Below are 15,347 nucleotides of genomic sequence, written 5' to 3'. Positions count from 1 at the left end.
TACTGCTGCTTCATTGTATCTCTTTTGTATGCTTGTTTTGCTAGAAGTTCAGGCAAATAAAACCATTAAGTTATTGTGGCCTGGCTACCAGTAGAGCTATAGTTCTACATTCCGTGTGACAAGGTTATTTGTAGAATAACAGGACTCATTTTCTTTGAAGACCTGTCATGTCCATTCATCATATGGCCATTGTATATGGGCTGTCCAATTTGTGCTTTCTGGAAACAGTCTAAACAGCATTTGTGATATCTTAAATCTACTCCAAAAACCTACTTAGTGCCATTGTGATGGATGGTGCACTTTGCTACTACTCTATAATTCACTGTGCTCTGAGAAGGTGACACTGTTTACCCATCATGGTGACAGGCATGACAGCCTACTGTTCTAAAGAGAGCTGTCTTGTCAGGTTTGAAATAGATATTACAGTGGTTATGTAAATAATGTGCATAGAACCAGGTCAGTCTAAGGAAAAAATGACTTAGGTGAAACATATTTTTAATAAAACTTAACTATCTTTTATAGGGTTTAAACCTTTTGTTTGATGAAATCAAGAAAAGTACTCTGGCCAACGGGGTAAATAAAAAAGGAGCTTGCGTTGCCTCCGATTTCTGCGTTAAGGCGCAGTGCAGTGTTGAACAGCAAGTGAACGAAGCTCCAAGACGCTGCAGCCTGGCCTCCCGAGTGTGGTTTTCTTCGCCTTCGCTGTGCAGCGTTTGCAGAGCGGTGAAGGTTTGAGCCTGGGAGCTGTCAGCATGGTGCGTGGAGAGGTGAACCTGCATCCTGTCAGCATGGTGTTTGTCTGTTGTGTGGCTGTAGGTGCGTGTTGTAGCCCATCTGTTAAGGTGCAAGCACTGATCTCCGGAGCGGAGTGAAGAGTAAGTAGGGATTTCTTGGAGGGACCCGCAGCGAAGGCTGGGCGATGCTGAGGTGATCTGGGTGGGTGGTTTAAAGTCAGCCCACTGAGTGCTGTGAGTTTTAGAAAAACAAGTGTTTGGCTTTGGTTTTGCAACATTCATCTCCTCTAGTCTCTATTTCTTTCGCAACTGCAAAGGGAGAATCTTAGCAGATGTAATGGTTAGTGTGTTGAGACAACATTTGAAGACGGCTAATTAAAATGAAGATTATATTTACTCTGTATTCCCTTTGCTTTTCTGAAGTTGTTTGTGTGACCTGATTTTTTCCTGACCTTGCTTTCAGGGCTTTAAATTTACTCTCTTTGCTTTACAGAAGAGTACAAGGAATTTCTATCTACTCATGCTACCCTCCAGTTGTCCTTCTCCTGGGTAATAAGTGTCTGCCTACAGAATGCTCCAACTACCTGCTAGTTCCCTTGCTCTTCCTACATCCTTTCCTTTTTCTGTCCTAGAGAGTCTCAAACAGACCAGGAAAACGTTATTCTCCCTTCTTGGACCATGACCTGGCTGGACTACGTTGGCTCGGGAACTGGGGGTGGATGCAAAGAGCAACTATTGGCATGGACAGCCCCTGGAGTGGGAACATACGCGTGGGCAGGGAATTGGGGGGGTTTGTGGTAGAAACGAGCCCCCTGTCTCTGAGGCACTTCTAACATCCATGTGTTTCTCCTTTCTGTCTGATCTCTCTGTTCCTATCCCTGTGCAGCCCAGGGGGTTTTGCTGTTCCCCTCCATGCTGCTCCTCAGCGTGCCTCCCTTCCAAAGCCTCCTTGTAGCCTCTTTGTAGCCTCCAGGCAGGCAGCGAGATCCTTGATGAGCTTGAAGGGGCTGCAGGCAGGGGCCGGCCCGCTGGGCGCAGCGGCTGCTGCTGTTGCCCCTTCCTGAATCCGCGCTGCTGCGCAGGGGCATCTCGAGCGCATCCGCCCGCTCTGCGCCGCTGCCATCGGCGGCGTTTCTGCTGCTTGGTGAGAACTCGGCACAGGAGTAACGCAACTCGGAGCAATGCAAGAAGGATGAGGCAGTCTGTTCCTCTCTGTTTGTCATCTTCTCACTGCTTTTTTTAATGTCAGCAAGAGGGGAATAGAGTAAGGGGTGCTCAGATTGCTGTCGCGTCTCCTTTTGCAAGGAGGACGGCATCCTGCCCTCCGTCCCCTTCCTTCCCGCATCCTCCACCCTCTGCGGGTGGCTGGGACCCTTCCATTCCTCCCCACCGAGTCCCTGCTTCTCCCTCAGTGGGAAAAAGCCACGAGCAGCTTCCCCTGGTGGCCCTGGCACCAGGAACTCGTTGACCCGGCAGCGTCCCCTTGTTTGATGGCATTCAGCTCCGCTGTGCTGGGAATGTGATTAGTGTGCCCTTATTAACTTAGCTTCCCTCTAGCTAATCAGCATTAATTTCCTTAACAATATTTCTGAATTAAGATTGGAGTCAGCAGGTTGGCTTTAGAAAAGTTTAAAAAATTATTCTGCCCTGGGTTATTGTGGTCCCCAGGCAAAATGAGCAGATGAGCCTTCCGAAGCGTGCTTGCTAACGGGGCAGAGAGGGCATCTCGCTCAGATTAAATAGTCACACCATTTCACCCTGAGTCTTTCGGTCATTTTTGTTAACACATTGGTGCAAAATATCAAGCTAGGGGGAATCTTGATACAAGTGTGCATTTAATTCTTTTAGGCATGCCAATTTAGTTCATTATCATGTCTATTAAGATTTCTTTAAATTTCTTCCCTGAAGAGACATGTACTATCTAAATGAATCTCTAGCTACGGGAATCCGTTTGCAGGCTATTGGTTGAATAACACATGCACATGAAGAATCATATAATTTATGTAAAATTTACGTGTTTTAGAAGCATTTTATTTACCTTTTATTTATAGAGGAGTTTCTCAGAAACCTCTTCTACAAATAATCATAATTTAAACCGCTGCTATGCATACCAAGTAGGCCAAGCAGATTTTCAAGACAATCAAGAATATGGATTTTAGAGTAGAGTTGACCTTTAAATAGAAAGCAACAGTCAACATTAACTAGAGCATAGATGCCAATCCGCTATAATTAAATACAGAAAGCTGTGAAATGCAATGTAAAGGTTATATAATGTAAAACTCAAATCCAGAATAACAAAAACGATCACTGAAGAGACTTGCAGCAGAAAATTTTGTTGGTTTTCTGGCATATATCATATAATCATTAATAAATAAGTTTCACATTGCCCTAAATTAACAGTTGTAGTTTATCATGGGCAATAGCTCAGTTGCTGTTGCTGCAAGATTTTCCATCACTGACGAGCAGGGTTTAAAAGCTGCACTTGGCTACTACTGCAAACCCTTTTGTTGAGAATATTGTACTAATACTGGGACTGAGGCTTTAGTAATATTTTTAGTAATCACTTTTCAGTAACAAGTTAATGTAATTAATAATGTAATTAATAATTGCAGAAGGCCAAAGGTGAGAAGTGTGGATACCTGCAGATATAATAAAGCACTATAATTTGGACCAGGTAAACAGCAATTCAACTGGGCAGGTTATATCGACCCAGGTACTCTTCTTTCATGCCCACTTTCTGTTAATGGTGTTTGGTGCAGGCCTAACTAGCAGAACTCCAGGTGAGATGGGAATCTTTCTGTAAAGCTGCGAGGCATCTTGGTTTTTTGCATTGCCTTTTTAATGTCCTTCTTGGTGAACATGAACCTACCTACAACATACCTGTAATTCAGGGCCATATGATGAAATCTTCTTGGGGACGTTTGCAAAAGCAGCTTTCCTAATGGAGGAGGAATGCCAAGCAGGCTGTGGGTACTGCTGTGAGCAGTTTGGTGTGCTTCTCAGGGCCCTTCTTCATGATCTTTTTCTTTTCTTGAACTTTCTCCAGAATTTTAAAAGCTTGAACAGCTTTGAAGGGATCTTGCTTATGGTAAAAGCTGATGAAATGCTGAAACCGAGAGAAAATAAATAAAGCAATGTTTTCAGTAATTAAGAGATGACTAAGGTGAGAAAGGGATGTGAGAAACAACTTTGAATTTATAATGAGAGCTAACAATAGTAGCATAAACATTATTTACTGTAAAATACAGTAGCAATTCAATTCCTAATTTGTTTTTGTGAAAGAGAACCAAGTACTAGAAGCTTTCAGGAGAGCAGTCAGGTCGAAGTGGCTGCGGCTGGAGGCAGCAGGCTCTTACCTTTCCTATCCATCCTTTCCATGGGAGCACGACCTTGGCAGTCCCTAGAATCAGCCAGCCAATCATCCATTTGAGTGCAGGTTAAAATCCCCAGAAAAAATATCTGAATTATTACACTTTGGTTTTGAATTTTCGAAATAGAGTAAAAAGCTAAGTAACAAAGGTATCCCGTGTGAATTAGAGCTGGCAGCTGGAAAAAATCAGTGACTATTTTAATTTTCAATGCATCCTGATGAATCTTAACAGCAGAAGCCTTGGCAATATGTTTTACCATAATCGTTATCTGTATCTACGAGTGTAACTTTTACAGTAAATAGTGCACAACATTTTGTCGAATCTTAAAATATATTTCCTGTAGTGTAATAATATCAACTCCTTAAACACTTTTCTACAAGTGTTTACAACACTCCCATTATTAAGACCTTTTTAATATTACAGGATGAAAGTAGCATTGAGAATTCCACAAAAGTCTCCAGATTTCTCCTTTTTGTATTAGAAAGTGGTGATAGCAAGTCCAAATACCATTTTCTAATACTGTCACTTGAGCTCTTATTAAAAATAAAGTTTAGATGACATGTTGTAACAATAAACTAATTAAGGATAAAGCTACTGTAATAGGAGCAATTTGATCAGGATGGATTTGAGCTGTCTCTCTGGCATCGTTGCTAAAGAATTTTTGTGTAGTGGAGCAAAGGATATATTTGGTTAGAAGTTGCTTTTGGGAATGTTAAAAGCCTTGACACAGAGTCTTAATAGTAGGAAAGACCAAAAAGCCAAGAACAAGTCTAAAAGACAAAAAAGAAAACTTTGAAGCAAGTATCTTTTGAAAGCTTTTCAGAGGAGAATGAAGAAATGTGCAGAATATAGCTCTGATACAGCTGGTTCAAAAATATATGTAAGAGCTGAAGTTTTTAAAATGTGTATTAAAATAAAAAAGGTGACCCAGTTACTGCCCATAGGCAAGCCTAAGTTTGGTAGCCAGGTGTAGCTGGTAGAAGTCTATTGTGTGGGTCCATGAACAGTCAGAATTTTCAAGCCCGTACACTGACTCAAAATGGCACGAGAACAAGCTTTTTGTTCAGAATTTCACTTTTGATCCAGTTGGAAATACAGTAATCCTCTAAATGAGGAGAAAAAAATATATATGCATGTGCAAATATATCGGTCTGCCCTTTTCCTAGAATAAGGAATTATTTTTGTTGTCTGGTGTGCTGTCTTTTGCAGTGAGTACAAATAAATCTAATGACTAGCATCTCACATAATGGATATTAGTTACTGTGTTTATCCCATTCATTAAGTGGGCCTTAATGCGAATTAATCATGAGAGATACCAGTGCTGTTCTCATAATTATTTCTTATGTTCTGTGCTCTGCAGTTCAAAGAGAGGGTGATTAATCAGTCACTGGCTTGTGGCTGGCCTGGGAGCTGCTGCACACGCGGAAGATGATGCTTGAAGGAATTTATCTTCCTTTCCTTGAATTATATTGCAGCGTAGAGAGTGAAGCTTGTGTCCCATGAGCTTTGCTGCTTCACACTGGTGCCCTCGAGGGTCAGACCAAGGGGAATAAGGGGCAATAAGGGCAGAAAAGGTATGGCAAATGTCCCAGCTGGCATGTCCTCATGGAGACACCTCTCCTCCCACTGTGGTCACTGCTTTCTAGGCGCAGTCTTGACTTGGGAGCCAAATAATGTTAGAGAGCAAAATAATAAGAAAACCTAGAAATTGTGTGACAGGGAAATGACCAAAATTTTAACTACAATTTTTATTTCTGAAGATTTTCTCATTTAGATAGGAAATTCCAGCATCACAGGGCAGAAGAAAATGTTACAGTCATGTAGCGCTACAAGCTGAACACCCAGAAGGAAACTCTTTCAGCCTTGGCTAGGATTTTAGGCTCGGGATCTGATGGATAAAACGGATGATTGTTTCAATTCAGGTGTTTTGCTGATGATCTTATTGCCTCTGTCTTACTGCGTATAGAGCTTGTCTGCCTTAAGCTTCCATTTTTCAATTTTCTCTGCTGAAAATTACACTAGTAGCTTCACTTTTTGCTGTGTTTCTGGAGTGCATTTCAGAAATGCAGAGAGAATATTGAGGGAATCTTTTCTGTATATGATAAAATTAGTGAATGTTTTTAAGGGCAACCATAGGAGATATAAAGGAGATATAAAAGGAAGGTTGAGGATGATGAATTCTTTTCTACTAGAGGTTAAAGCTTGGATAAGGATTGTTCAGATTTGCTTTAGGGGAAAAAAAAAAAAAAAAAAAAAACCCTGATTTCATGATTTCAGCGCTTTGCAGGATTTCACATACCCCAGATCTATCTCCAGGCTTTCCCAGACGGTCTGTAAATGTGAGTGTCACAGGACACACAAAACACACTATTTGCTGCCAGGAAACAGCATGCTTGGATTTTGAAGTCCTACACCTAATGGCTCACAGTGTAAATAGACAGTGGAAAGCTCACCAAGAGGCAGTGTCATTCTGAAGTTACTGTAAATACTGGAGTGTAGTGTTTACATCCTGCTGTTTTAAAGACAGGAATTTGTAGTTTATAGCAAAAACAGTTCAATTAAAAATGATCCTCTCATGTTAAAAACAAAACAAAAAAACTCTGTATTCTCAAAAATGACTTTGTCATCTGCTTCAAATTCTTTCCAGATTTTCTTTGTATCTTATGCCTGATTTGTATTTCTTTTACCAAACTTTGAATTGCGTCCTTGCTTTGTCAGATCTCTTCCTTTTTGTTAACACTGAACTTCACAAAGTAAAACACAGAAAACAAAGACTACTGCACGTGAACTTGGCTTCCGTGAATTTTCATAGAATTATTTCACTCATATTGACTTTTGTTATTGTAAAAGAAACCAATACTTCAAACTGCACTTTATTTTCTTGGTTAAGCCAAGCCTTCCTTGAATGAGAGAGTACCGAGACATCGGCCTTTAGCACATGCACTTCTCCCACTGTCTATTTTTTAAACTTCAATCAAGTGAAGAGAAGGGAAAAAATTAGTAAGTCTGAATATATACAATATATACAAACATATATATATGTGTATGTCTGCATATATGTATGTGACCATATATACTTATATATATGAGTAAATATATATAGCAAGGCCTAGCGCAGCTTGGGCAATAGCAACCACTAGGAGATGGTTCTGGTTCCCCGACTACCCACCCCTCTTCATGTCTATGGATGACGAGTTTTGATTTGCAGCCAACTTTGAGTTTCCTTTTTTTTTTTTTTTTTTTTTTTTTTTGCTGTGCTGAGTGCTCTCTTCAGCCGCAATTTCGGAGCTGTGCAAATAAATTACAGTGAAGTGTTTAATTAAAGTTAGCCTCTTGCTCTGATGGTCCTCAACTGCCTTCCTAGTTACAATTGGCAAATACATTTTGGGGATTTTACTTTAGGCAGAATGAATATTTGGAGCTTATCTGACTTTGATCATAGATTGGATGTTTGTTATCTTTATTGGGTGAAAATAGGAATGGAATGTCAAGGGGGAAATAAAGGGCATAGAATTGCATAAATGAAGGCAATGGAGGGAAGTAGGCCTGAACACTCACTGCTCAGAGATGTTGGTGCTTCCAGAATTACCTCCTTGCTCTTTAGAGAAAGTGTCTTTCTCAATTCTGAGGAGTACATAGACTTAAATAAATCATATAGAGAGTGTATGGTTTAATTTTTTTTTTTTTAATACTTGGAGCTTCTGAGATTCTTTTGGTAGTCATGGCAGAATTTCCAGGAATTTTTTGAATGTGCTTCTGAGTATTAGTTATTTCACTGCTGCAGTTTCTAAGATCTCGTTTCTCTGAAAGTTTGTGTATGGGCAATTGTTAAATAGTAGTCAGCTGAGCAGTATTTGATGAAATGCATTCATAATTTTTGGATTCATTGAATATGGGCTGCTTGTGCTGAATTTTTCTTCGTGGATTTGTTTCCTCTAGACTTTGAAAGAAACTGGCTGTACCTCACACTTGCTGAGCTGAGGCATTAATAATTCTCAGTAGCACTAAGAAGGGATGACACTGATTTTCATCACAGCCATTTTTATACCTCTGTATTTTTGTTTTTGGCATAAGTTTATGCCCCTCAGATAAGTTATATAGAGATGGCTCAACACTCACCTTAATGTATCCTCCTAAGGATTAGAAGTAAAGCTCTTTGCGTGCACATGATGTGTTTCTAGCCTGGGATTTCCAGCCTCGACAGCTGGAGCAGAGGCAGGTGAAGTGCGACCTTCCCCCCTGCACTGTCTTCCTCTGGGTTGTGGTGGTTGTTGCAAACACCTGTGCCTGGTTGTGCAGGGCTTGAGTTGAGAAAGGGAAGTTTTAAAATTGTATCCAGGATCTTCAGGACTCAGAGGGCCACCTATTTCAGATTATTATTCACGTTTTTCCTTTCAGAAAATTTGCTTTCTCTAAAATAAGTAAATTCACCGTGACTGGATGAAGTATGTTGTTTATCCTCTTTATTTTTAGAGCTATGTAGATAAGACTGAATAAAGGCCTTCGACTGCCCTGTTGGTGGCATTTTCAGAGTGCTTGACTTTGCTAGATTGATGTGGTTTTATCGTAGTTTTTAAGACAGAACTAAGACACAACTTTTACAACTCCTTGAGCATCGTCTTGGGACCTAGAAGCTAAATAGTAAGTCTAACATAAAATAATTACTTTTTCTAAAAATGTTAGTTTTCTTACCCGCCTTCATTTCATGCATCAGGGAATACTACCAAACTTCATATTGCACATCACAATTTGTTCTTCAATAATCGTATCTTTGTGCCTGATAAAAAGAAGGGTTCACTTTTGTTTTTAAACAGAATTATCCTGCGAAACAAAAGCACTTCGTCACGTATGGATGGCTAAGGGTGGAATATACTGCTTTTTAAAATATGGCTTGTGCAAAATAAGGATTATGTCATATTGACCATCTCTAAAATGAAAAACAGCAACAGAAAATTCAAACTTCTTTTTGTAGTGGCTTTTAAAGAATATTATGGCTAAAACAGGGCTTCATACAACATAATCAGAGAGGATTATTGAGAGGGTACTGCTCTTGATTACGAAAGGGTTCTTTTAACATGATTTTGCAAGTTTTTAAAAATTATTTTTATGCAAGAACAAAAGGATCCAGTTAATTGTGCCTCAGCATATTCAATAAAGTTAAACCGTGACTGACTATTCTGAGCTAGTAGTGCTATATGGTATTTGATGAGATAATACCATTGAGTAGTGCTAAACTTTCCTTATTACAAATTCCATTAAAGTCTTCAAGTGTGGAAGACGGGAAGGGTCATATTTAAGGTCATACTTAAAACTATCATTATAAATATAATGTTTACCTATTAGTTTCTGGGCAGTGCTGCTAAAATTTTATGACCTTATTTTAAACTTACATTTAATAATTGATTTAGTTCAGGAGAGGAGGGTTACTGTGCAGTTTTCCTCAAGGGTTTTTATTTATTCTTGTTCTTTGTAATGTTAGCTAAAGTTTAAATCTAAAATTAGGTGAGCGAACCTCCAGCTAATCCATGTCCGCTGGGGCTCTCTGATGTGATGTTACCAGGATGTGATAATTATTTTAGTAGATATGTGCTATCTTTACTTCCCTGCTTCTCAAAAAGGTAAATTTAAGAAGAACTGTGATAAGACAGCTCCTTGGAAGTTTTAGTGAAATATAGATATATAATTACCCCTAAAGTTAGGGCTGACAAGAGCCTTAGGTCAACCTTCTTTTCAGGCAAGGATAAAAGAAAGATTTGTGATAGATTGCACTTTGGCAGTTCCTTCATGTGGAAGAGGTGCAGTGAAAGCCCAAGTAACTCACTTTCATAATATAGCCAGCTGCTTTTTCATTATATAATGATTTCTTACATGCTCAACATAGGGAAGTATTTAACAGCTCTGGCATTGCAGCCTGTTTTTCAAGCTGTGGAGCAGAGAGCATGGTCTTGCAGAGCTTTTGAGGCACTAGTGAATGAAATTCTGTTTCTCATGATTAAAAAGGAAGCTATGTTTTTGTAGCGCCTTTTATTTCGTATTTTAAGTGACTTTTGCTGAGTTCCTGTGTTGACTGGGATTGAGCAGAGAATAGCTCTCCAAGATGCCATTTGCACCCACAAATTACCCTGCAAACTCTTAGGACAGTTAGCAAGTATCAGCCATGCAAACATACTTGACTTTCTAGGCTTTAGAGCAGGCGATGATGGCACCCTGGAGGAAGAGCTAGCAAAAGGTGACAGGAGAAGAGGCACCTGAATGGAGCTGGGCAGGGATCTCGTTTCCAAACAGGCACACTGTGGAAGCAAATAGTTTGATACCTCATTACGTCCTATTTTTGCATATTGGTTTGTGCCTTGGGAAATTGCAGTGTGGTTTCCTCTCATGCAAGTGATGAAAGCTCTGATTTTCAGTTTTCTTAAGGGTAAGTGGGGAAAGGCTTTGGATCCAAAGGAATTAGATTAGAAGTCTCTCTGACAGTCAGTTTCCATATAAGGCCCCTCTCAAGCCCCTGCACTTGTGGGATGCTGAATAATTATTACACTTCAGTGTATCTATTGACACTTCTGTACAAAGTAAAATAAAGTTCAGATCTACAAAATGAGACAAAATTTGCGTGAACTTTGAGGAAGTCCATTGGTTAATTCTCTGTCCTTCTTTGATATGATCTGTTGATAACTAGACTCCTTGTGTGAGATCTTTTTGTACAGGAGCATCAGATGGGCTTTCACGACTATAAGCAAATCTTCACTTGCTTTTATTGTCCCTTACAAACAAGATGATCACAGATGAAAAATTTACTTTTGATTGAAGCCTCTAGTCCCCATTTGAAATTTTATAAAATAGTTTTCATGTTCTTTAGCTACTGAAACCCTACCTTTTTCAAAACAAACTGCACCAGGTCAAGATTTTCTCATCTCAAATGTCAATATTTGGTGTTAAATCTGATGTTTGCTTGTTACGGAAGTGTTTTTTTATTGGCATTTTTAAATACTTGGTTTCTACAAGACTGCTGATATCCTGTAGACTTAGAAAGTTGCTAAATTGGAAATTTAAAATAATACATTTAGGAATACAGGGACCTCGAGGCAGAAAGTATGAATTCCACTTAAATGTTGAGTCACAAACTCAGGCAAAATATTCAGATGTAGCTGTCAAAAGTTAAGTACTTTCCTAAAATAGGAAGCTAGCGTAGGAAGCTAGTGAAGTTTCACACATCCTACGACTCGGGAACGATTGTTAGATTTTCAACAGTTTGTGTAGAGAGGCCTAAAATGAGAAGATTGCCTTTGGCAATCCGTCCAGACTCAAGTTACCCTGGCTGAACCCGGGGAGGAGAAGAATCTCTTCTATCCTGTACGGTTCCTCTTTAATTTTTAAACACTTGTGTAATATTGTTTTGTCATCTTGTGCTTGTATTTTATATAAGCAGTGTGCAAGAATTAGAGGTTCCAGAGCCTTCTTGGCAATTTCCTGTTAGCTCCATAACATTTTAATGTAAAAATGTACCAGACTGATTATCCTCATAGTTGGTGTTCACCCAGAGTTTATTGCCTTAAATACATGCGAAAAATGCCCTCAGTCACTCTTAAATTATGAAAAAAAAACCTTTAAAACCTCTTGAAGTATTCTTCCCTCTCTGCCAATGCTTGACATTTAATCATAATTTAGACTTTTAACACATCATCTTGGAGTGTTTTAAGAAAAGAGATAGATAAAGATTTGCTTGTTGTAGACACTTTGGATTTAGTTGGAAGTAAGCTAAATAATTTTAAAAATTGATAGAAACATCAAAGTGTCATCGGTCATCATTATGGTGATCCATATATAATGCTTGGGTGACTGATGGATGATAAAATTCTTTAACTGTTGGACTAGGTTGCTCACAAAGCTTATGGGATCACCTAGGAAAAGAGTATGCTGATAGAGGCTGTATATCTAGATATGCCTATAAGTGACCAGGATAATCGTTCATACTTCTCTGCAATGCTTTACACGGCTGTGGTTTCATTTAAGAAAATTGTCGGGGGTGAATGAATACCCCTTACATGGTTTTAAATGCACTTGTGTAGTTAATGAGGGAGAATCCTCATCTGTCAGAGTCCAGTACTGACTTCAATGCGTGCAGAGGGCAGCATCGGCTGCGCCAGGTGGTTTTGTACAATCATCATCTCTGTTTTATTGGTAAAACAGTGGTAAAGAGTGTTTTTATTATTATATATATGTATTTTATTGCAGGAGAGGGTTTGTAATTTAAAACTGTGATGATCGAAATGTATCGGTCAGATCTAATTCTCCAGCCCTTGAGAGTGATGAGGAATAGGAGGGAAGGACATGGTGGCTCCTGACCAGTGTTGGTGGTTCCCCAGGCAGTGCTGTCCCTCCGTACCGAGTGTCCTCATTGCTTTTAAGCGTAACTTGAACTGTGTCTTCTCTCCCAGGCAGAGCTTGTCGATGTGCAGTATGGGACTGTTGAAGACCTGGTCCGGATTCAAGCCATTACTGATGTGACCAAAAAAATAGCACTTTTGAAGCTGGGACAATCACCTTTGCTTTACAAGGTTAGTTATGTGCTTGCTGGGCTTCAACTAATGTATTGGTTTGGTGTTTAGTTTCTAAATATCAAGGCGAGGCCTTTCCCATCACATCATGGTAAGTCAGGATGCATTGCTGTTTAGATTCCTAATGCTGACTAGCTGTCCCTGTAGTGGCTATATGTCTTGCTGCTGTTGATTTTGCTGCATATGTTACAGTGCTCCAGTACTGTCTCTTCCCTGGGTACACTACAAGCCTTTCGGCAAATAAAGAAATCCCTAAAAAGTACAAACAGAAACAAACAGTGTAAGCACACTACCCCACGAGAGCTGTGTATGTGTATAAATACCCTGCCAGCAATGGTTAGTCACTGTAGGTAAGGATTTCTTGGTCTCCTGCTGGTTTAGCACTCCGTTTTTCTCCCATTCTCTCCTTCCTTTTCTTTGGTTGCAGGTGTATGGAGAGGGCTGTACGTGTGTATGTCTGCATGCTCGCGCCAAGGCTGCTTCTCCTCCACCTTTAGTGCTGTCAGAGACCACAGAGATTGGGCTCGTGTGTTCTCTTGTGCATTAGACATGACAGACTCAACATATAAAGCCCATTTAAGCTCCTAATGTCAGGCTTCTCTTGCAAGTACTTCATAAACAAAAGCGTTATGTCTTCAGAAAGCAAAGTAGCCCTGTAAATAATTAAACAATTTATGCCCAATTCACAAAAGCAATTATAAAAGTCCAGTAGCTCCAGGTTTTGTAATTAACAGAATTTAGAGCTGCTCACTTGGCCACAGAAAGCACAATTTAGCCCACAGCACAGGTTCAGGAAACAACCACTTTTTATATATTATATAAATATATAATTTATATATTTTATATATATATATACCCACACACACACACACACACACACATATATATATATATAAAGAATAATAGTTGCCTCAGTAAAAAAATGCCCTTTTCAACTCAGTAACTTTAGCTATTTATCTAAATTATTTAGATGCAATCTAATTATGTTCTTGAAAGGTCAGTTACTGTTATTGGAATTTGGCTGTTGCCCATCATCTCTGCCCCTAAGACCATTCTTCTCATTTCACTGCTCTCCGACAAAAATAATGAAAAAGCTGTGGGAGCTCCTAAGATACTAATTTGGTAAAGATACAAAATTCACTGTAATACTAGTATGTACAGTGTTTGCAAGACTGAATTTTAACCAACTTAATCTCCATTTTTGTAAGCAGATTTTAGGAGCTTTTATTTTGTATTGATTCTAGCCTGGTCCCAGGTAATAAAATGTTTACTGGTGGTGGAAGTGTATCAGCTGCATTCCTGGTGCTGCTCATCTGCTTTAATTTTATTTAGAAAGAATCCACTTTGCCCGGTTAGGGAATGCTACACAAGGTGAACCAAAGGGTGGTCAGCGGGTTGGTCAGGAGGGTGACTTCAAAACTGTGAACTGCTTATCTGGACTGAGATGGTGACGCACCCACACACACGTATCCAGCTTCACTTTTAAAAATGCTCACTAAAGTCTATAGGGGAAAAACAAAAACAAACCCCCAACCCCCCACCCCGCCAAAAAAAAAAAAAAAAACAACCTCCAAAGCTATTTACTTGTGCTCTCCTTATCCTAAAGATAGGAAATCTGCCCTTCACTTCAGCAATTTTTTCTTTCTGAGGTCATAAACTCTCCTTTTTGGAATATAAACTGCATAGAGTATCTTTGGTTGGGAAATAATTGTGATTTTTAGAAGTATCAGAAAATATGTTACCAGATGCTAAGTTACCAGAAATATATTCCTTCGAAGAAATACTTGTAAGTGAAAGTATAGGGAACATTTGGTAAGTGAAAGATGAAGATAGCTTTAAGCAGGTTGTCCTAATGGTTTAAATGGGCACAGTATCTCACTGCTGAATCTACTGTTTGTGTACTTTTTTCTAATACATACTTTTGGGTCTCACATTCTCCTTCAATAGACACTCCTCTCTATTTGCCTGTCTTTTTCCTTATCTTTGACTTGCACGTGGCTGAGTTTGCATCACATTAAAACAGAAAGCTAGGTTCTAACAGAGCTGTCACTGTACTTTTCTCTTGCCCCAAATCTCTGCACTTACCTTGTATTTTTAACATTTCAGTGTTCTTTAATTTCTCATTATTTTACTTTATATGTCCCACTCAAGATTAGACTCTTACCTTTTATAGGTCATGTACCAAGATACATAAAGAGGTTTCATCTTCATACCATGAATACAATGTTTCTTACTATGTCTTTATTTTTCATTTTCCCTTGCATGTGTGTGCTTTTCACTTTTCTCCTTTTTTACTGTCTTCTGGTCTGTTTTCATGTGTTCTTCATTTTTCCCCCTTTTGTGTTTTTATTTTCTTGGTGCTTATGGCAGTGGGCAGATTAGCTGAAGGTTGGGCAGAATCACAGAGATGTGTCCTGATCTCTTAAAATGGACCCTTTCAAATGAAAAATAGGTTAGTACAGCTATATGATCAATCATACATATAAAAAGGAAGAACATGGACTCTATCTTTAGAGCAGGGCAATGCACCCAAAGACAGCATGGACTCTGAAAAAAAACAGGTCGAGCTTGCACTTTTGTGATAAAAAGGATATATAAGGGATATATATTGAAAGATCTATTAATAACAGATTAGAGGGGAGGTTTAGCAAGTGCTTTTATCTTTGATACAGCACTGATAAAATCAG

General features: G+C 39.2%; 1 protein-coding gene across 1 annotated transcript in view; it reads left to right on the top strand.

Annotated features, from left to right (window-relative positions):
- Positions 1-15,347, top strand: part of NAALADL2 (N-acetylated alpha-linked acidic dipeptidase like 2) — a 212,826-nt gene that overhangs the window by 43,671 nt on the left and 153,808 nt on the right. Inside the window, exon 4 of the mRNA XM_088523818.1 lies at positions 12,541-12,660. Coding sequence (XP_088379944.1) covers positions 12,541-12,660 — 120 coding nt within the window. The remainder of the gene's footprint in view (positions 1-12,540; positions 12,661-15,347) is intronic.

The sequence above is a fragment of the Tinamus guttatus genome, unplaced genomic scaffold, assembly GCF_059628265.1.
Source record: "Tinamus guttatus ecotype Peru unplaced genomic scaffold, ASM5962826v1 Tinamus_guttatus_pri_ptg000198l, whole genome shotgun sequence".
Classification (NCBI taxonomy): domain Eukaryota; kingdom Metazoa; phylum Chordata; class Aves; order Tinamiformes; family Tinamidae; genus Tinamus; species Tinamus guttatus.
Note: the sequence above shows the minus strand (reverse complement) of the source record. Positions and strands in the feature narration are given on the sequence as shown.